Raw genomic sequence first — 21,895 nt, forward strand, 5'->3', positions numbered from 1 at the left:
GAGAAGATCATTAATGTAGACTGAACAGTTGTTTTCTCATTTCATGTTCACGGGAATTTCTGATGGGACTCTTTTACACAAGTAGCAACACTTAAGTCTTTGGAGTCCTTGATTTTTATTTTTCTTCCAGGCTCTGTACACAGTTGGCTGGGTTCTGTACCTACGCCATCCACTCTTAAGAATATCTAGTCCACTGGAAACATCGAAGGATCTTTAACGATATTTAAATCCACCTTTTGTTACACTGGTTTTTGAGTCAGTGTCGCAGATACATTTTTCTCTACAGGCAGCCTACTTCCCCCACCCCTTTCATTTTCTGCTTGTTTGTTGTCACTAACTCCCTCCTCTTATTTGTTTTTGGTGTGGAACTGCCACTCTTATGTTTGTATACAAGCACCAGTTTAATTATTGTGCTTTTTGAGAGTTTGTACTTTTAGCAGTTCTGCAGGTTTTGATAGGCCAGATTGCTGTGTAAACAACTGTGGCGTCAACATGGACTGTTTGTTGTGGTTCAAGAGCTGCCTTTGAGTTGGTCGGTGTGGAGTCCTGCATTGCTACCTACCCTGCTGCTGCAGTAGTATCATTCTGTGTGGTCTGTTCGAATTTGGGTATAGTCTGTGTTGCTTCAATCACACATTCAACTCCTCTAATTTTCAGTGGGAGGTGCTTTTCTGATTCCAGTTTTGTGTGCGAGAAACTCCGCAGCCAATAATTTTAGCTCTTGTTGTAAAACGTTTCTAGTGCTTGGACCTTCAGGTTTAATCATTTGGTTTTCCATCACGAGATTCCCAATTGCTTCAGTTGTTCCCAACTGCTTCAGTTTTCTGCTCTGCTCAAATGAATTTCTCACAATGAAAATGCTTGACTTAGACCTTGATTTTTTACCTTTTTCAGATAATGAAACGGCTATGGTCACAGTGGTTTGACGATGATAATGAATTAAAGGATTGTTCCAATGCACAATTTAGCTCATGGGTGGTAGAAATCAACAACAAGGGCACTGAAAAACTTGTTACCTGATGTGACAAGAGTGTTGTGTGTAGGAAGCAATTATGTGGACAAAGAACTGACAGTGGTAGCTTTAATTGAATATAATAAAACGTGTCTTTATATACCTGCACTTTTTCTTTATAAATTAATGTCATTTACTTTTTGAATATCCTTCTAACACTTGTTTTGAGCTATTAGCATACATTTACAAACATACACACAAAATTCAAGCTTTCGCAACAAACTGTTGCCTCATCAGGAAAGAGGGAAGGAGAGGGAAAGACGAAAGGATGTGGGTTTTAAGGGAGAGGGTAAGGAGTCAGTACAAATGTCTGCTTGTGTTTGTGTATGTGCAGATGGATATGAGTGTGTGTGCGAGTGTATACCTGTCCTTTTTTCCCCCTAAGATAAGTCTTTCCGCTCCCGGGATTGGAATGACTCCTTACCCTCTCCCTTAAAACCCACATCCTTTCGTCTTTCCCTCTCCTTCCCTCTTTCCTGATGAGGCAACAGTTTGTTGCGAAAGCTTGAATTTTGTGTGTATGTTTGTGTGTCTATCGACGTGCCAGCACTTCCGTTTGGTAAGTCACATCATCTTTGTTTTTAGGTATAAACAATTTGTTACATAGATTACTGTTGAAAATTTATATACTGACAAACTTCCTTATGTCAAGACACTATTAGTTTCATCAGCCTAGGACACTTACTGTTCTAACTAAACTTGTTGTCAAAGAATAGAAAACAAACTTTATGATAAAATTATAATGTATACTGTTCAGCAAATGGTTTCACAAATTAGTGAAGCAACAGAAGGGAAACTAACTTTGACATGCAAATTTCAGAAACTCTGACTCCATGAAAAATTACTGTAAAACGGCATTTATTATATTTCTTAAACAATAATGTGTGGTTCATTTTGCAAAATAAAACAGAAGTTTGCACAAAAGTCTACTTTCCTAACAGATGAAAGCTAGATAAACATTACCTTCACCTTTCTTCTCAATCTCCTGTTTAAGTTTAACTATTTCCTCCTCTGCACGCAATCTCATTCTTTCCGTAACACCAGTCTCACTTTTCAAAGCTACGACTTCATCAGTCATTGCGATGTACCTCATCATAATATCTTCATATCGTTCCCAGATCTTTTTAGTCTTCTCTCTAATGGAAAATCAAACAGCAGTTTTCAAGGATATAATCTGTAGAGCGTATCTCCTTTCAAAAGAAAGGTACACTCTCAACATTGTAACCATGTAAAGACAGCAAATAATAAACTTAAAATACTGAATCACAGTTTTAAAAAAACATTAATTAATTCAATTATAGAGTTCCTTATATTTCGAGAACGACTCGGCACATGTGAGAATTGAATGTAAATATTAACAAAATGAAGCAGCCATTAAAGATGTGTTAATAATATAAATACCATTAACCACTTGTGTCAAGTACTATCTTTTATTTTAAAATATATCGGAAACTTAAAATACCAAGTTTATTGAAGTAATTCTGCAAGAACCCTTTAAAAATGGAGTCCTAAATATTACTGTTTCTATCCAATAGTTGATTGTTGAAGTCAGAGTATCCACTTCATACTTCTTGCTCAGCATCGATTATTTGGTTGCAGTTGTTACCACTAGAGATCCCATTGTGTGTATGCATGTTTTATGTATTAGAAATTAAGAGATGTTTGTCATCTTGTATAGTAGTTTACAAAATGCATTTAGAAATAGCAGCAACAGAGGATCTGACATTGCATAAGGGCTTGACAACACATGATATGTTATCAGATGAGGCAAGTGATGAAAGTTCATCAGGTGAATAATTAGCATGTGCTCATCAGCTGGATGGTACAGATTCATCTACTGTATTGTCACCAGCTCCTCTAAGGTTTCCATTCATGCTAAATTACTTAATAGCACTGATGCTAGTGACACCAACATTCCAAAGGATTGTAAGTTTCACCCATTTTTTTTAAATATAAGAAAGTACCTTTACTTTTCTGTTCTACTAATTATGTAAACCGTCCACAGTGAATGCTCAATAAAATTTGGACCATGTATAATGCAACAAACAAATTCAGTAGTTTGTGTAATCCAGACAGATGAAGTGACCGACAACAGTTTGATCTTTAAGAGATGTTGGATACAGTATCTACTACTAAAATTAAAAAGGGGCTTTAGAATCTAGACAACCATTCTTTGAAAGTTCCCAAGTGAGACACATGTTGAAAGATACCAGGTCTTAAAACATGTACAAAGACGTGCTTCAGTCAACTCTGATCATAATGACACTTAAGAAACCACTTGCACGATTATCAGTCAGTTTCCCACAGATATCACAGTCAGCCCGTACAAACTTGTGACATTCTCCGTTATTTTGTGATAGGAAACTGTTTTTCAGAGAGGCAAAGTAATAGGAATTTGATGAAATGATGAGAAGGACATGTTTATCTTTACTCACTATTGTCAACCCTGAAACAAAGGCTACATATAAGAGATATACAGAGGTGTCAATGTCAATAGCAGTTGCATCATACGACAACACATCCCTTGATGCCTCAGAACATGTCTTACCAACCGATCCCTTCTTGTCAAGTTGTACCACAAACTCCTCTTCTCCCCAATTCTATTCAATACCTCCTCATTAGTTATGTGATCTACCCATCTAATCTTCAGCATTCTTCTGTAGCATCACATTTTGAAAGCTTCTACTCTCTTCTTGTCTAAACTATTTATCATCCACGTTTCACTTCCATACACGGCTACACTCCACACAAATACTTTCAGAAACAACTTCCTGAGACTTAAATCTATACTCTATGTTAACAAATTTCTCTTCTTCAGTAACGCTTTCCTTGCCATTGCCAGTCTACATTTTATATCTTCTCTACTTCGACCATCATCAGTTATTTTGCTGCCCAAATTGCAAAACTCATCTACTACTTTAAGCGTCTCATTTCCTAATCTAATTCCCTCAGCATCACCAGACGTAATTCAACTACATTCCATTACCCTCATTTTGCTTTTGTTGATGTTCATCTTATATCCATCTTTCAAGATGCTCTCCATTCCGTTCAACTGCTCTTCCAAGTCTTTTGCTGTCTCTGACAGAATTACAATTTCATCAACAAACCTCAAAGCTTTTATTTCTTCTCCATGGATTTTAATACCTACTTCGAATTTTTATTTTGTTTCCTTTACTGCTTGCTCACTATACAGATTGAATAACATTGGGGAGAGGCTACTACCCTGTCCCACTCCCTTCCCAACCACTGCTTCCCTTTCATGCCCCTCGACTCTTATAACTGCCATCTGGTTTCTGTACAAATTGTAAATAGCCTTTCGCTCCCTGTATTTTACCTCTGCCACCTTCAGAATTTGAAAGAGAGTATTCCAGTCAACATTGTCAAAAGCTTTCTCTAAGTCTGTCTACAAATGCTAGAAATGTAGGTTTGCCTTTCCTTAATTTATTTTCTAAGGTAAGTCATACGGTCAGTATGGCCTCACGTGTTCCAATAGTTCTACGGAATCCAAACTGATCTTCCCTGAGGCTGGCTACTACCAGTTTTTCCATTCGTCTGTAAAGAATTCGTGTTAGTATTTTGCAGCTGTGACTTATTAAACTGATAATTAGGTAATTTTCACATCTGTCAACACCTGCTTTCTTTGGGATTGGAATTATTATATTCTTCTTGAAGTCTAAGGGTATTTCGCCTGTCTCATACATCTTGTTCACCAGATGGTAGAGTTTTGCCAGGGCTGGCTCTCCCAAGGTTATCAGTAGTTCTAATGGAATGTTGTTTACTATAGAACTTTATTCATTGAATGCATTTGTCCTCTTCGATAAAGTAGTACGAAGAAATCACTTCAGTTCCTTATTGCTGTTATGGAGAACATGGCAATGTGTAGCCATGTTCATAACATGGAGAAGAAGAAAATCTTGATGATCTTATGAAGATTGTACTGTTCGTTGCTTCTGTGCATATCACATGGCTGCAAACTTAAGTTTCAAGCTAATTATTATTTAACTTTCAATCTACACTGGAACTATGAAAAACAAAACTACCTTTTCCAAATGTGAAGTTTTACAGATCTGTGTAATTAAAATTCTGAACAACTCATTACACTGACCTCTGTTTTTTGTACATATTTGTAGCTAAATGGAATTTTTCCATTAATAGAAGGTTCCGTAAAATAATATGAAAAATCATTATGTTAAGTTGATAAGTGACACACACTAAATGACGGACAGTATTCTAAGACAGGCCCGCCCAGACATATACAGAACAAATATGTATAATGAGAAGATTTTCTCAGTAGTTATAGCAGACAATGTGGAGAATTTTCTGATAGACACAACTAACTTGCAACATTTAAAGATGCTAAATATGGCATTTTAAAGACCATGAACTGTTTTCTGTAGCATCAGAAAAATTATTTCAAGAGGACTTTAAAAACATAATAGGTTGAGCTCTATCATACAGTAACAAGATAACAGCACCACCAACCACTCTCCCACCATCTGCAGAAGTTTCCACAAATGCCTGACCTACTGAACCAAATATAAACAGTTCATGTGAGTTTGAAGCCTTTTAGTCTGTGATCTGCTGTGGTAGCAGTCAAACAACTTGCTCATGAAGTTATTTAGACATTCACAATGTACACAATAGTTGAAAAATTGGACATGCTTTTTGTTTATCACAAATGTTGCCAAACTGTTAGGGTTGCGGTGTGGTTGTATGTTGAAAGGTATCTTGATTGTGTCAAATGCTTATCTTTTGTACATCAAGCATTAGGCTTTTGTTATGGCACCCATCTCTTCTCTGGCCTGCCCAGACTTCCTTCGGTGTATTGGATTATAATTTGTATCTTTGTAAGGAAGTCTACCGCTGTTCATTCTGTTGAGATGCTCCCACCATTTCCTTCTGTTGTCCATTACTCCCCCTCATGTTGAACATGTTTATACCTTCTAAGTGTGTGTGTTTCTTAATTTGTCTACACTGGTGCATCTTTTCACAGCCCAAAGAAATCTCACTTAGCTGCTTGGATCTTTCTTACTTTGTTGTTTCTAAGTGACCTGTACCTCACTTTTGTTGAGTAGTATGGATGGCTCTGAGCACTATGGAACTTAACATCTGAGGTCGTCAGTCCCCTAGGACTTAGAACTACTTAAACCTAACTAACCTAAATGCATCACACACATCCATGCCCGAGGCAGGGTTCGAACCTGCGACTGTAGCGGTCACGCGGTTCCAGACTGAAGTGCCTAGAACCGCTTGGCCACTCCAGCCGGCTGGGTAGTATGGAGAGCATCATTATTTTATAACAATCATGGTTATGGGTTTAGAGAGATTAGACTACTTTGTTATTAGTCCCTCACTGCAAATTCTCGTAAAAACATATGTAGCAAGAAAAGGAGAATTGTCAGCTCCAGGGTTGTGAAAATGTCTTAATGGTTAAAAGTGAGTGTGACACTAGCTGTAGCCAGATAGTTGAAAATGACAAAATCTAGGCACCTAAAAAAAATTCTAGCTGGTCACTGAAGAATATAACAAGGAAGGTAGACATTTTCAGTACAATTAAAATGTGAGAAAAAGCAGATTGTACAGACTACAAACTAATTTGCTTAAATAAACGGATAGATAAAATATGTACACTAAAGTTTAAAAATGTGCTGTAATGCAGAGTGAAAAAGGAGCCCGAGGCTACTCAGAGCATCCACTGCAGTGATAAGTACAATAAGAGGGTCTTTTCCCACTTTCAGGAGAGAAATAACAATACCATCCTACCAATAGGATTGAAACTCTCCTCCCCCATCAAATTTTTTTAATTAATTGAGATTTACCTCTATACACACGGTTTTGTCGACGTAACAAATACCCAGAAATTATTACATCGTTACATAAGATCTTAATCTCCTCGGATGTCACTCCAGCTGTTTTGATCTTGTATATCTTTTTCCCCTGTGTCAAGTCTTCTCATTGTTCATTGTACATTTTGGAGCCAGTTAGTGTATCCTTCTTTCCTCTTCATTTCCCATTCCTGGATAATTTTCAGTATTCTGGCTTCCTCCATTCTTCTTAAATGCCCATACCATTGTAACTTGCTTCCATCCATCGATCATGTCATGTATTCTTTCACTTACTTCCATTCTCTTTAAATATGTGTGTGTGTGTGTGTGTGTGTGTGTGTGTGTGTGTGTGTGTGTGTGTGTGTGTCATATTAGTAATCCATGTCTCCATTCCATACATAATTATGCTCTCTAATATTGATTTATATATGATTATTTTGCTTTGGGTTATTACATTTCTGCTCCAAAAGATTAAATTGAGCATCCCAATGAGTTTCCTTCCATTCTTAATTCTTTTATTAATTTCTAGCTCTAATTTTCCCTCCATCTCTAAAATGCATCCCAAACAGAAAGTACTGACCACCTTAATGCTCTTTCCCTCTATGTATAAGTCATCTAGATCATCAGTCAGGTATTCTGTTTTCTGATAATCTTCAATACCTAGTTTCTGCATTCCACTGCTACTCGATTACATATATAATTTGCATCTTCTGTCTTAAATTAAAACTACTTTATCATCAGCAAATAGTAGGTGACCTAAATAAACTCCATCTTTAATTTTTAGCCCCATCCCATTGCATTTATGAGACCATGCCTTAAGACTACAGTCTCTGTAGATTTTAAACTATGTTGGTGACATGGGACAGCCTTTTAACAAACCCTTGCTTGTTCTAAGTTTCTGAGAAGATTTATTATCAATTTTCAGTTGACACATGTTACGTTTATACATTTCTTGTATTATTTTAGTTAAAGGATCCTTTATGTTTTCCATGTGTATTGCTCTCCAAAGTATTTTTCTCAGGACAGTATCATATGCTTTTTCTAAATCTACGAAAATTAATCCTATGTTTTTTTATTTCTCCCTAGGTTTCTCTAAGATCTGTTGTAAGGTTTCATGTAGCTGCTGGCTCACTTCCTGTAGTTGAAACTGAAAGCACGTTTCATGAGATTTGTCACCCTATGCACTATCTGATGCGTTAACCTTCTTTTTTAACCCAGTTGGCATAGCTGTAGTTGATTCTCTTGGAGTAGAGCTCCTGCTAATCAGTGCCTCTGAAATCCAGTGTGCAGCCAAGGAAAGGCTTGACCACTTCCTTTTACAAACAGATATTTCCTTAAATGGTTGAATAGATCATTAGAGTGACTCATGAATTAGAGCAGAACATAGCTCTTCATATGACATACACCTCAAAGGCTCAACATAACATCCAAGATTGCTGTATATATTTTATTTGTCACAAAACCTGTGGTGTCACCGGCAGACACCACACTTGCTAGGTGGTAGCTTTAAATCGGCCGCGGTCCATTAGTACATGTCGGACCCACGTGTCGCCACTGTCAGGGATCGCAGACCGAGCGCCACCACAAGGCAGGTCTCGAGAGACTGACTAGCACTCGCCCAGTTGTACGGACGACGTAGCTAGCGATGCACACTGACGAAGCCTCGCTCATTTGCAGAGCAGATAGTTAGAATAGCCTTCAGCTAAGTCAATGGCTACTACCTAGCAAGGCGCCATTAGTAACATTGCATGTATCTATGGAGTCTCACTTATATCGTCAATAGCGATGTACCAAGGATGGATTAAAGTTAAGTATTCCAGAAGCTACGTACTTTTCTTTATAGCATTCATTACGTATCCTGTTACAGACCTATCTCTTGCCTGCGTGAACTAAATGCGTGCCTTTCGGCTACTTCCGTGGCGTGGCTGTCTTGCTACGCCACAACAAAACCATCTTGTCTTTTGTTTTCATTCTTGTAGTGTGGTTGTTCCTTGATGGTCAAGCTACCACAAAGCCCTGATGTCAAAACATCTAAGGCCCCGTCAACAGCAGGTGAAGCCATTTACTCATCATCACACCTTGCCATTTTCTCACATCCCCCACCCCTCCCACCGTTTAATGTCTGCACCAACGAAAACAAACATCTGTACACAGCATATGTTCTGCAACTTCCTTCCTACTTAATATTATTCTGTCATAATCATCTTTCCTTGTACTACACATGGATGTAAGACTTCAGTCTATGCATGATCTACCAGCTGTGAAGCCTCAATGTTATTCCTGGGTTTTTGAAATTTCCAGCTTGTTTTTAATCTCTTTCCCAAAACTTCACAATAATGTGTCTATAACACAAATTCCTCGATAGTTCAAGCAGCTTTTGTCATCCTTTTTTTAAATGTGGTATTAATATAACCTAGCTTCTTTTCCTTGATTACTGAATCTCCATGTAACAATGTATTGAATACTCATGTTATTAGTTTCACAATTTTGTCACCACCATATTTTAGGAACTCCAGACTGATATCACTTCATCCAGGTGATTTACCATTCTTTACCTCGTACTCACCTCACTTTCTAAAATTTGGATTTCCTTCCCTTCCTATTCCTTTCTGTTCACTATTCCTTCTTCCAGCTATTCTTCTGTATCCTCAATTAATAATTTCCAGAAATATTCTTCCATTCCTTTGGTGTTATCAGTTGAAGACCAGTCTTTGCTTTTGTCTCTTGTTGAAGCCCTTTTAATACTGACAACACTTCTTTCACTCTCACAAATACTAGTTCACTATTGACATTGTACATGTCCTTTCCCATCTTTGCTATCTGTATTTTTTCCATCACTTCGTTCTTATTTTCTTTGTAGACTGTTCTTGCTGCTTTCGGTTTATTATTGAACCACTGACTGAAAATGTTCCTCTTTCCTCTAATTGCCACCTCTGTTTCCTCCAACCACCATTCTGCTGTACAGCTGTGGTTGTTTCCCTATATGCCCAGCACTTCTGTTGCTATAACACTGGTTTTTATGTATTCCTATATTTACTTTGTACTTCCTTCAAATGATTCTTGCAACATTGTTCCCAGCCTGGCGGCAAAGAGTGTTCGTATACTTTCATCTTGTTGGCTGTCAACACTGAACTGTAGATTCTGAGCTTTCTCAGCACAATTCATTTTAGTGTTGTTAGTATCATTCTTTGCATTCTTCCATGGCCAAAAACTCTTCATTTTTACTAGATAATGGTCTGATACACACTGGGTTCTTCTGTATGATCTAATGTATGCTGCCTTGAAACTACTTGCCTGTCAAATGTAATTTATTATACAACAAAGTTCTCTAGTATTCTATTGCAAGTACATTATGAATATCCTTGTGTTTAAAAAATGTGATGGTAACTTTCATGTCAAACTGTTCATAAATTTCAATCAATCATTCTCCATTGTCACTGTATTCTGTCTCTCCACCTTTTCCCACTATCATACAAGATTCTTTCATTCCAGATCTGTTCAAATTCCACATGGTAAGAAGTTGCTTCCACTATGAGATTTTGTCTACAGTCCTGCTAAGGATTGTCTAGAAAGTATCTTTCTCCTGGTCTCTTCTCATTTGTGGTTATGTATACTCCAATAATTACAACTTTTTTCGCAACCAGTCTTTTCCGCCATAAAAAGGCATTCATTAATAAAGTCCCAATTTGTGACACACTGTTTCCATGCCTGCCTTGTCATGATGGAGACTCCAGCTTTGCCTCTTGCTGCTTTGGACATCCCACTGCAAATATATAAATCATTACCTAGTTGTTCTCCTCCTTTGCCTTTCCTCTTGGTCTCAGAGTACGACATCCATTTTGAACCTGTCAATCTCTGTTGCTAATAAATTCAATTTTATGGAGATACCTCACACATTCCAGCATCCAAATGTCATTTTCTTTTTTTCTTCACTTGTTCATCATCCAAGATTCCAGTTTTTCCTAGGCGTATTATTAGGTTTTTTAGCATTCTAATTGTTTCACTTGTGTGAGGAGCTGGCTCTCGCACAGCCCCCAACCCAGGGGACCATGTAAATTATTCTCAAAGTTTTCTTTCTTTAGTCTTTGATAAGCCAATATCACACTACAAGACAGCAGACACTAGTGTCAGTCCACCCCGGGTGTTTCCCTGACATGCACTATATCTGGTGAGCATTCCCCTATCCACAAACTGGGGAGGTACCCAATGCAGTGGGAGACTAGCAACTCCACACTGGCTTCCATCAAATATGACTGACAACCAAAGGATGTGTTTTATGCTGTCATTGCTAACATTTTCAGGGGCTGTGTCTCACCAGTTTGTTAAAATGCTGTGAAATTTCTATTTAGTAAATGGCATATTGTATGTGCGATTACAGGCTTTGTCGGTGAATTTCAGCTATGAAATCTTCACGGGATATCAGCCGAGCGTTGTTGTCGTCTTCTAGTCGCAACGTTTCAATGGGTTGTGTATCCATCATCTTCAGGCAAAGATGATGGATATGCAAGCCATTGAAACATTGTAACTAGAAGACAACAACGCTCGGCTGATATCCTGTGAAGATTTCATGGCATATTGTATGATTCAAAGTTATGTGCACCGAAGGATAACGAGTTTCGCTCTGCCAGGCATTTCTGAATCATGAAATTACTACTGTATTTATTGCATGCACGCACTTCGGCAGTGCGCCACAGAACATTCAGCAATAATAGCAGGATCAGTACAGATTTTTCCATTGAGGAGGATGCCAGGAAATACTGCGAACAGTATGTAGCTACAAACGCAGTGGTAGGTTGTGGGTTCTTGTAGATGATACATACCGTTTCCAACAATCCTGCTTTCTCTTCTTTATTAAAAACTGTGTCTCTGCTCAGAGTCTCAAGTATGCTACTAAATGTTCTGTAGACGGATGGCACTTGTGTCAAAGTGCCCTGCCATGCCCTGATAGCTGCAGTTTTTTCTTCAGGTCACCATGGCACTGGTGTCCTTCGGGAAGAGACTGAAGGAAGGATATCATTGCCTCCACAGTATGTATTTTTTACTATTCTTTCGATGCCTTTCTTTTGACTGGTTTCAAAAATTGTTCTGGAGATGAAGGCTTGCCAGTTGGCTTTCCAATGTGACCCGCCTGGTTATGTTCGGCTTGCCAATGTGTAGAGAAAGAGAGAACAGCAGGAAAGTGGTTGCTGTCGCAGAGGTCGCCATGGATGGATCACTGAATTCAGAGAGAGATGCTTGAGATGCCAACTAATATCTATAGCTGAGTGTCAGATTTCCAGCTCTGAAATTGATTGCTCTATTACTTGGCACCTGCAACATGTGGTTTGGGTGGCTCACAGAGGATTGTCAACTCAGCAGGAGGGAAGTTGGAGGCAGCTGTTCCATCAGCTTATGACATGGTATAAATCTGTCTGGGGGTAGACAGTTATCGTATACTGTTACCTTAAATGACAGGTAGACATGAAGAGCAACAGCTTCTAATGCCGTAGACAGTGGCATCTGCTCACTGAAAATGTCAAATCGAATGAATGTGCAGATTCCTCCAGATGCCCTCTTGGCGCTAATGCAATTTGTACAGTGGGATCTTAATTTTTAATAGTAGAGAGTTGGGTTTCAGAAAACCATGTATCATGTAGAGCCATGCCAGCTGCAAAGTGAGTAGGTATAAACCGACAGAGTTCAGCCATATGGCAATAGTAGCTGTTACAGTTCCATTACAGAAACATCAGATTTGGATGTAAGAAAGCAGCAAAGGGAAAAGAGGAGTACAAATTAATTTGCTGCCGAGTCACAATCCACCTGAATGTTTGGCCCTCCATCGGTATTCACAGGCTCAATGTCGGGGAAAATTGGTGCCAGATTGACCAGAGCAATTTTTGCACTGAAATTTTTCCTGTCTTGACTTTTGGGACAGAAGAAGACCGTTCTCCTGTATGATCCACAGTCTGTGGTCCTGTTGGCCACTGGTTGATGGTAGGTTGCTGGTGTGTTTCATCTGGGGAGGGAGGGCACTCTGTCAGGTATCTTCTTTCCTGGTGATGCTGGAGGAGGATGAGGCCTCTCCAGTTGCATTGATGGAGTGATTACCAATGTTACTGTGGGTGGGTGGTTGAACAGGTATTAAAATGTGGTGTGGGCCATGAGTTCTGTTTGAGACCTTTTCATCAAGCTAGGTGTAAACTTTGACACAATGTTTGTAAAGTTTGACATCAGATCGATTGGATGCAGTTGTTCAAACTTTTTCTAGGCATCTTGATATTACTGTTGGTCAAGTGTTTTATAATGCTGGATTTTCTCCTCCCTCTTGGAAACAATGTGTTGGCAAACAAGGGGGATGGTGTCCTATGTAATTTACACATTTATGGGGTTGTCCTGCCACACACAAAAGTAGCTTTACTAGTACAGTGGGAGAATGTGTGTCACAACATTTGGCATTTGACACATATCATAGGAGGAGGAAAATAGATTATGCATCATGTAACGTGCCCTCACCAAACGAGCCGTACTTCCCTGAAATTTAGAAAGGTGGAAGTCCAACCCTAAGAGGAGATCATACACAATTAAGCCAAAAAGGTTGCAAAAGAGCTAAAACTAATGATGTCCTAATAATTGCCAAGTCAACAACGTAAAAGTTTCACTAGATGTAAGAGCCCTTTTAGTAGCCTCTTAAGATCACAGTTCCGTTCCAACTACAAATAGTGCGCAAGCCATTACTTTGTAAAACTGTGTTTTATTCTTTGTATCTTGTCTCTTAAATACTTGTCTGTTGTTACACATAGTTTTCCAAGTTTTTCTACTTGTCTACATCTTTGCCATACTTTCCTGAGGTATCACGTATCAGATGATTAAAATGGCTGCCATGTTCTACTATTTGATTGTTCACCACCATTTTTGTTCTTATGGCATCTCATCCTATAAAAGCCACTGTTTTAGTTGTGTCTGTGGATGAAATCACATCGCAGTCTTCAGCTACTTTGGTTGAGAGGTAAATTCCTTTTTGCAGGTCGTTTTCTATCTATTGAGATTTTAACACTGTCTTGCAATGTATTTGGGGGTAGGTAAGGTTCCTTTAATATAAAAGTAGATTCCACCTTTCTAGTGTACTTTATGATACAAACTTTTACATGTACGATACAATACAGCTGATCACAAATGATGTTTACATTCAGTACGGGTCTTAACTAACACAAAGATTTCTTTTGAGTTTGCAAAATGTGTGCATAACATATACTAATGAAGGTTCATCTTATCATTTATTTTGAAACAAAGAACATAATTAGAAACACAAAACTGAGAGAATTATTTGCTTAACACCATGGAAATGGAAATGAAGTCCCATGCTTCTTGACAGAGCGTAGGGGAGAGATGCAGGAGACCCATACTGTCGTACTAGGCAAGGTCCTAATGGAGGTGGTTTGCCGTTGCCTTCCTTCGACCGTAATGGGGATTGATGATGATTAAGACAACACAACAACACCCAGTCATCTCAGGGCAGGTGAAAATCTCTAACTCCGCCAGGAATCAAACCCAGGACCCAGTGCTCGGGTTGGATGGTTGGTTGGTGAAAAAGAGGGAGGGAGGGACCAAACTGCTATGTCATCAGTCCCTCATTCCAATTAAAATAATTCCACAAGGGTGGGAGTAAAATAATCAAGGCAAACAAAACACAGCTGGAGGAAAAGAGAAAACCACAAGAATGACAGAAGGGCAACAAACACTAAAATGGACAAAAGTGGACAAGAAAACCACAGAGAGTTGCAAGAAACGTGTAGAAGAAATCAAGACAAGAGAGCAGATTACCATGGCTGGCTAACAATGAGAATAAAAAGGAGAAGCCAACCACTCTGCAACACATTAAAACCTAAAAGCACAGGATGGAGGACACAGAGGGACAAAGGACATGCGCTAAAACTTAGATCAAATAATAAAACCCACCCTCATGAATAAAATGTAAAACTAAGGCTGCTGTTGACTCATTGTCACCCAACACCAAAGGAGGGTGCTGGGAAAGTTAAAAGTCCACCACAGATCAGCTAAAAGTGGGCAGTCCAACAAGAGGTGGACAACCATCATTTGTGAGCCATAGCAACACTGAGGTGGGTACTCGTGATGGAGGAAGTAAACGTGTTAGTCACATATGGCCAATATGAAGCTGGCAGAGGACAACTGATTCCCTGCGAGAGGACCACATGGAAGACTTCCACACATTCGTAGTCCCCTTAATGACACGCAGTTTGTTGTGCGTACTGTTATGCCATTCTGTCTCCCAAAGCAGAAAATCCCTACAGCGTAAGACAAAATGCAGATCTGTTTCGAAGATGCCCATCTCAAGAGCAGTTTCTGCATAGCCCATTTGGCCAACCTGTCAGCAAGTTCGTTGCCTGGAATTCAGACGTGTACTGGGGTCCACACAAACACCACTGAACAATGGGACCATTCCAGGGCATAAATGGACTCCTGAATGGACGCTACCAAAGGATGGCGTGGGTAGCACTGGTCGATAGCTTATACGCTGCTCAAGGAGTCAGCACACAGTAGAAATGACTCGCAAGGGCACGATCGGATATGCAGAAGAGCACAAGATATGGCCGCCAGCTCTGCAGTGAAAACACTGCAGCCATCTGGCAAGGAGTGCTGTTCAATATGTCCTCAATGAACATAAGCAAAGCCTACATGACCATCAGACACTGAGCCGTCAGTGTAAACCACTTCATGGCCCTGGTACATGTTGAGAATCTGAAGATGTGATAGTGGAGAGCCACAGGGTTAACGGAGTCATCAGGACCATGCAAAAGGTCCAGAAGAATCTGCAGCCTAGGTGTACACCATGGAGATGTACGTGAATGGACCTCGAGGAGAGGTGATAACGGGAAAGACTCCAGCTCAGATAGAAGGGACTGGACACAAACTGCAATCGTAAGCCCTGACCTGGGCCGCTGATGCGGGAGGTGAACCACTGTTGTTGGGAAAAGGAGACAGTAATTCGGATGTGCAGGAGAACTACGAACATGTGCAACTTAACTGGTGAGCAGTTGTGCACACCTAACCCTCAATGGAGGGACGCCGGCCTCCACCAGGACACTGGTCACTGGACTCATTCTAAAAGCTCCCGTCGCTAGGCAAATGCCACAGTGGTGCACTGGGTCGAGTAAACACAATGCCAAGGGCGCCGCCGAACCGTAAACCAGACTCGCGTAGTCACAGCGGGATTAAACAAGGGCTCCGTAGAGCTGCAGCAGCGTAGAGCGATCTGCACCCTAGTTGGTATTGCTCAGGCAGTGGAGGGCACTGAGGTGCTGCGAGCGCTTCCACTTAAGCTGACCAAAGGTGAGGCAGCCAAGACAATTGGGTATCAAAAACCAGTCCTAAGAATCGATATGTCTCCACTATAGTGATTGGATCATCATTAAGTTAAAGTTCAGGTTCCGGATGAATGGTACGACGCTGACAGAAATGCATGACACGACTTCCCAGCTGAAAACTGGAAGCCATGGGTTAGAGCCCAGACTGCACCTTGTGAATGACTCCTTGTAGGCACCGCTCAGCAACACCAGTGCTAGAGGAGCAGTACGAAATGCAGAAGTCATCCACATACAGAGAAGGTGAGACCGATGGCCCTACAGATGCTGCTAGACCGTTAATAGCCACTAAAAATAGACACACTCAATAAGGAGCGCTGCAGAGCACCATTCTCCTGAATATGGGAGGAACTATGGGAGGCACCGACTTGGACTTGGAAAGTACGGAGCGACAGGAAGTTTTGGATAAAAGTCGGGAGCGGGCCCCAGAGACCCCACTCATACAATGTGGCAAGGATATTATGTCGCCAGGTCGTGTTTGTATGCTTTACATAAGTCAAAAAAGATGGCAACCAGATGTTGGCATCTGGAAAAGGCTGTTCGGACTCAAGGGATACAAGATTATCAGTGGCAGAGTGACCCTGGCGGAAGCCGCCCAAACATGGAGCCAGTAGGCCACATGACTCCAGGACCCAACCCAACCGCTGACACACGATACGTTCCAGCAGCTTACAAAGAATGTTGGTGAGGCTGATAGGCCGGTAGTTATACACTTCAAGTGGGTTTGAGCATTGGAATGAGGATGTGCTCTCCCGCCATTGCGATGAAAAGATGCCATTGTGCCAGATCCAGCTAAATATGACTAGGAAATGTCATTTATAGTCAGATGAGAGATGTTTAAACATCTGACTGAATCCAATCCGGCCCAGGAGCTGTGTCGGGGCAATGTGCAAAGGCATTGAGGAGCTCCCACTCTGTAAATGGGGTGTTATAAGATTCACTGTGGCCTGTAGTGAATGAGAGGACTTTCCTTTCTATCTGCTGTTTGAGGGTGCAAAAGGTTGGGGCTAGTTCTCCGATGCAGAGGCTTGAGCAAAGTGCTCGGCAATCGCATTTGCATCGGTAGATAAGACACCACTGATGTTAATGCCAGGGACACCTGTTGGGGGTCTGGTACCCAAAAAGACATCTTATCTTCGTCCAGACTTGGGAAGGCGATGAATGGCACCCAATGTTCGACATGTACCTCTCCCGACACTCCTGTTTCTGTCTTTTTATAAGCTGGTGAACGACAGGCAGGGAGTAGCTTAAAGGCTATGCTCTGGGGAAGTGTGCCACTTCTCACTGTAGAGCTCGCCAACACCCTTTAATTGCCTCAGCGACTTCTGGCGACCACCAAGGTCCTGTCTTTTGCCGGGGGCACTCTAAGGAATGAGGGATCACATTTTCTGCTGCAGAAATTATCGTTGTAGTCACCTTCTCAACAACAACATCTATGGCACCATGTGGGGGAGATTCAGCAGTGACAGCAGAGGTGAAGGCTTCCCAGTCTGCCTTGTTTAAAATCCATCTGGGTAGGCGTCCGTGGGGATGTCGCCAGGGGAGTGACAGGAAGATGGGAAGTGGTCACTACCACACAGGTCGTCATGTGCTTTCCAATGGATAAATGGGAGAAGACCAGGACTGCAAACCGAGAGATCAATGGCCAAATATGTGAAACGTGTAGGGGCACCTGTATTTAAGAGGCAGAGGTCGAGTCGTGACAGTAAATTTTCGACCTCCCTACATCGGCCAGTAAGCATGGCCTCACCTCACAAGGGGTCATGGGCATTAACATCTACCAAAAGTAGGAAAGGTTTAGGGAGTTGATCAATGAGTCCAGCTACTACATTCAGGGGTACTGCACCATCTGGAGGAAGATATACATTGCAGACAGTTATTTCCTGTGTTGTCCTTATCCTGACAGCCACAGCTTCAAGAGGGGTTTGAAGGGGCACGGGTTCACCACATACTGAGTTCAGGACATTGATGCAAATTCCACCTGACACTATTATAGCCACGACGGTTCCTATAATATCCCTTATAGCCACAGAGGGCAGGGGTCTGCTTTGCCAGGAACCAGGCAATGCAGAAAGCAGGTGCAAAGCTTAACAGTTACCGTAGCTTAGCCAGGTGGTGAAAAAAAAAATGCCGCAATTCTACTGGAAGATTACATGATCGTGAGACTGGGAAGGCGTACTTCAACCAACAGTTCAGCAGAATTGACATCATTTCACCCCCAATGGAGGACATTTTAAATGCATAAAATGGAGCCCTTCCCTAGTGCAAAAATTTAAACGGTATGCCACTTTGTTCCATTAATATTGACTGTCAAAGGGTGTGTACATTTTTCTGGATCCCTAAGTACAACTAACACTGCTACAAAACCGAAACAGAGATAGAACAGAGCAGTACTAAATGAAAACCTGAGGGCAAAGAGCAAAGTGATCATTACTATTGTGAACAATAAGTTCTGTGAGTTAACTGAAGAAGTTTGTTCCCAAACAAGGCACACACATCACACACTGCCAACATTTGCATTGTTGTCCATGAAGTTTTAGTGCAATAAAGATACAAAGGTAATGCAGGGTAAGAAATCAAAATACGATTACGTACTCCATAATGAACCACTGGAAATCACAGGTTGTTTATGCCAAAATACTCAGAAAATATCGATGTATAAACTCCAAAATTTTGTTGGTGGAGTTCATTTTCACCCTGTATGGAAGTCTATAGAGGAGATACATAGTGATTAGAATTATTGATACTGCTCACCCTATAGTGGGGCTGGGACTAGGGCCAGCAAATCTGCCAATTCTGTTTTACCAAGCTTGGTCCACTTACCAGTTAGTGCCACTTTCTCTGTACTGTATAGGCTATGCTACAAATTACAAACGGTATCCACTCTAATGCTGTCAGTTTACACTTCATCCATACCCCATAAACCACCTTACTATATGTAGCAGAGGGTGTTTCCAGTAGCACCATAATTTCCCCTATTTTCCGTTTCAATCAATCACAAATGGTACATGCAACGAATGATTGTTGGTGAGTTTCTATGCTATCTCTGATTTTACAATCATGGTCGTTTTACAAGATGTGCGAAGTACAAACCAGTACATTGCCAGACTTCTCGGAGCATATCTTTCGGAATTTTTAGAGTAAACCTCTTAAATAATAATACACAGAACAACATACTGAAATGATAAGACAGATCAGAGACATTTAACACAGGACTCAATTGCAAGCTATTAAGTGGAAGACACTGAGTTATTCCAGTAGTGTTAAAAGTAAAGAAAAATAATCAGGAAATACGGAAATCTATCTTTACCTCTCTTTCTCCACTAAGCGATCAAATGTCTTCACCGACTCATAATTATTGCCAAGAACAATGGGTAGAGCAGCTTTTTCTTCTACCCATGCCCTTTGTGCGGTTTCTAGATCCTAGAAACATTAACATACTTATCACTTCTTAAATTCTCTGAGCACTTATTTCTCTTTTACATGCTATCTTAGTTAAAAATGGAAAGAGAAAAGCCTTACCTTTAAACGTTCTTTGTATGCTGTGAGTTGTAACTGCAGTTCCTTGGTTGATACTTGTTCTTTGGTTTGGGCCAAGTCTTCACACAGTCTGGCTTTTTCTTTCTACAAGCAGGAAAATTTTGTTGCATATACCTTTAATTAACTTAATTACTACAGTTAAGTTCAATGATAGAGCAACCTATTGTGACAGATCAGGAAATATGGCAATAAGTTGCATAAGTACTGACCAGAAGCTTCCTAAAGGTTAAGAATGTCTGCAAATGGCGTTTTTGCAAAGCCAAAAGCTGCACCTTCTGCTTCTTGATTTGATTTTCCAACTGCTGTCGACCATCTTCCACTTCAGCAAATAGTGAATTTCCTTTTGATGAATGAGTGTTCACTTTTGCTTTGAGTGTTTCGAGTTCAACTTTCATTAAAGCATTTTGTTCTTGAAGAGCCTGCAGATAGAAAATATATGTAAATGTGACATTATATACACAACTTTTGAATGAAATGCCACTTAGTAGATACATAATGATACATTAACTAAAAGTAGTCCCATCATAATTACATTGTTGCTGTCATATACACTCCTGGAAATTGAAATAAGAACACCGTGAATTCATTGTCCCAGGAAGGGGAAACTTTATTGACACATTCCTGGGGTCAGATACATCACATGATCACACTGACAGAACCACAGGCACATAGACGCAGGCAACAGAGCATGCACAATGTCGGCACTAGTACAGTGTATATCCACCTTTCGCAGCAATGCAGGCTGCTATTCTCCCATGGAGACGATCGTAGAGATGCTGGATGTAGTCCTGTGGAACGGCTTGGCATGCCATTTCCACCTGGCGCCTCAGTTGGACCAGCGTTCGTGCTGGACGTGCAGACCGCGTGAGACGACGCTTCATCCAGTCCCAAACATGCTCAATGGGGGACAGATCCGGAGATCTTGCTGGCCAGGGTAGTTGACTTACACCTTCTAGAGCACGTTGGGTGGCACGGGATACATGCGGACGTGCATTGTCCTGTTGGAACAGCAAGTTCCCTTGCCGGTCTAGGAATGGTAGAACGATGGGTTCGATGACGGTTTGGATGTACCGTGCACTATTCAGTGTCCCCTCGACGATCACCAGTGGTGTACGGCCAGTGTAGGAGATCGCTCCCCACACCGTGATGCCGGGTGTTGGCCCTGTGTGCCTCGGTCGTATGCAGTCCTGATTGTGGCGCTCACCTGCACGGCGCCAAACACGCATACGACCATCATTGGCACCAAGACAGAAGCGACTCTCATCGCTGAAGACGACACGTCTCCATTCGTCCCTCCATTCACGTCTGTCGCGACACCACTGGATGCGGGCTGCGCGATGTGGGGGCGTGAGCGGAAGACGGCCTAACGGTGTGCGGGACCGTAGCCCAGCTTCATGGAGACGGTTGCGAATGGTCCTCGCCGATACCCCAGGAGCAACAGTGTCCCTAATTTGCTGGGAAGTGGCGGTGCGGTCCCCTACGGCACTGTGTAGGATCCTACGGTCTTGGCGTGCATCCGTGCGTCGCTGCGGTCTGGTCCCAGGTCGACGGGCACGTGCACCTTCCGCCGACCACTGGCGACAACATCGATGTACTGTGGAGACCTCACGCCCCACGTGTTGAGCAATTCGGCGGTACGTCCACCCGGCCTCCCGCATGCCCACTATACGCCCTCGCTCAAAGTCCGTCAACTGCACATACGGTTCACGTCCACGCTGTCGCGGCATGCTACCAGTGTTAAAGACTGCGATGGAGCTCCGTATGCCACGGCAAACTGGCTGACACTGACGGCGGCGGTGAACAAATGCTGCGCAGCTAGCGCCATTCGACGGCCAACACCGCGGTTCCTGGTGTGTCCGCTGTGCCGTGCGTGTGATCATTGCTTGTACAGCCCTCTCGCAGTGTCCGGAGCAAGTATGGTGGGTCTGACACACCGGTGTCAATGTGTTCTTTTTTCCATTTCCAGGAGTGTAGATACACTCCTGGAAATTGAAATAAGAACACCGTGAATTCATTGTCCCAGGAAGGGGAAACTTTATTGACACATTCCTGGGGTCAGATACATCACATGATCACATTGACAGAACCACAGGCACATAGACACAGGCAACAGAGCATGCACAATGTCGGCACTAGTACAGTGTATATCCACCTTTCGC

General features: G+C 41.5%; 1 protein-coding gene across 2 annotated transcripts in view; it reads right to left on the reverse strand.

Moving 5' to 3' along the window:
* LOC124802723 (protein Spindly-like) overlaps positions 1-21,895 on the reverse strand; it is an 85,397-nt gene that overhangs the window by 14,693 nt on the left and 48,809 nt on the right. Inside the window, exons 5-8 of one of the 2 annotated variants that reach the window (XM_047263693.1) lie at positions 19,946-20,155; positions 19,719-19,820; positions 19,507-19,619; positions 1,982-2,148 (exon numbers count right to left, since the gene is read on the reverse strand). In XM_047263693.1, the coding sequence (XP_047119649.1) occupies positions 1,982-2,148; positions 19,507-19,619; positions 19,719-19,820; positions 19,946-20,155 (592 nt within the window). Of the gene's footprint in view, positions 1-1,975; positions 2,149-19,506; positions 19,620-19,718; positions 19,821-19,945; positions 20,156-21,895 lie in introns of both variants that reach the window. The other variant, XM_047263692.1, reaches the window with a different exon arrangement.

Source organism: Schistocerca piceifrons, chromosome 6, assembly GCF_021461385.2.
Source record: "Schistocerca piceifrons isolate TAMUIC-IGC-003096 chromosome 6, iqSchPice1.1, whole genome shotgun sequence".
Lineage (NCBI taxonomy): Eukaryota > Metazoa > Arthropoda > Insecta > Orthoptera > Acrididae > Schistocerca > Schistocerca piceifrons.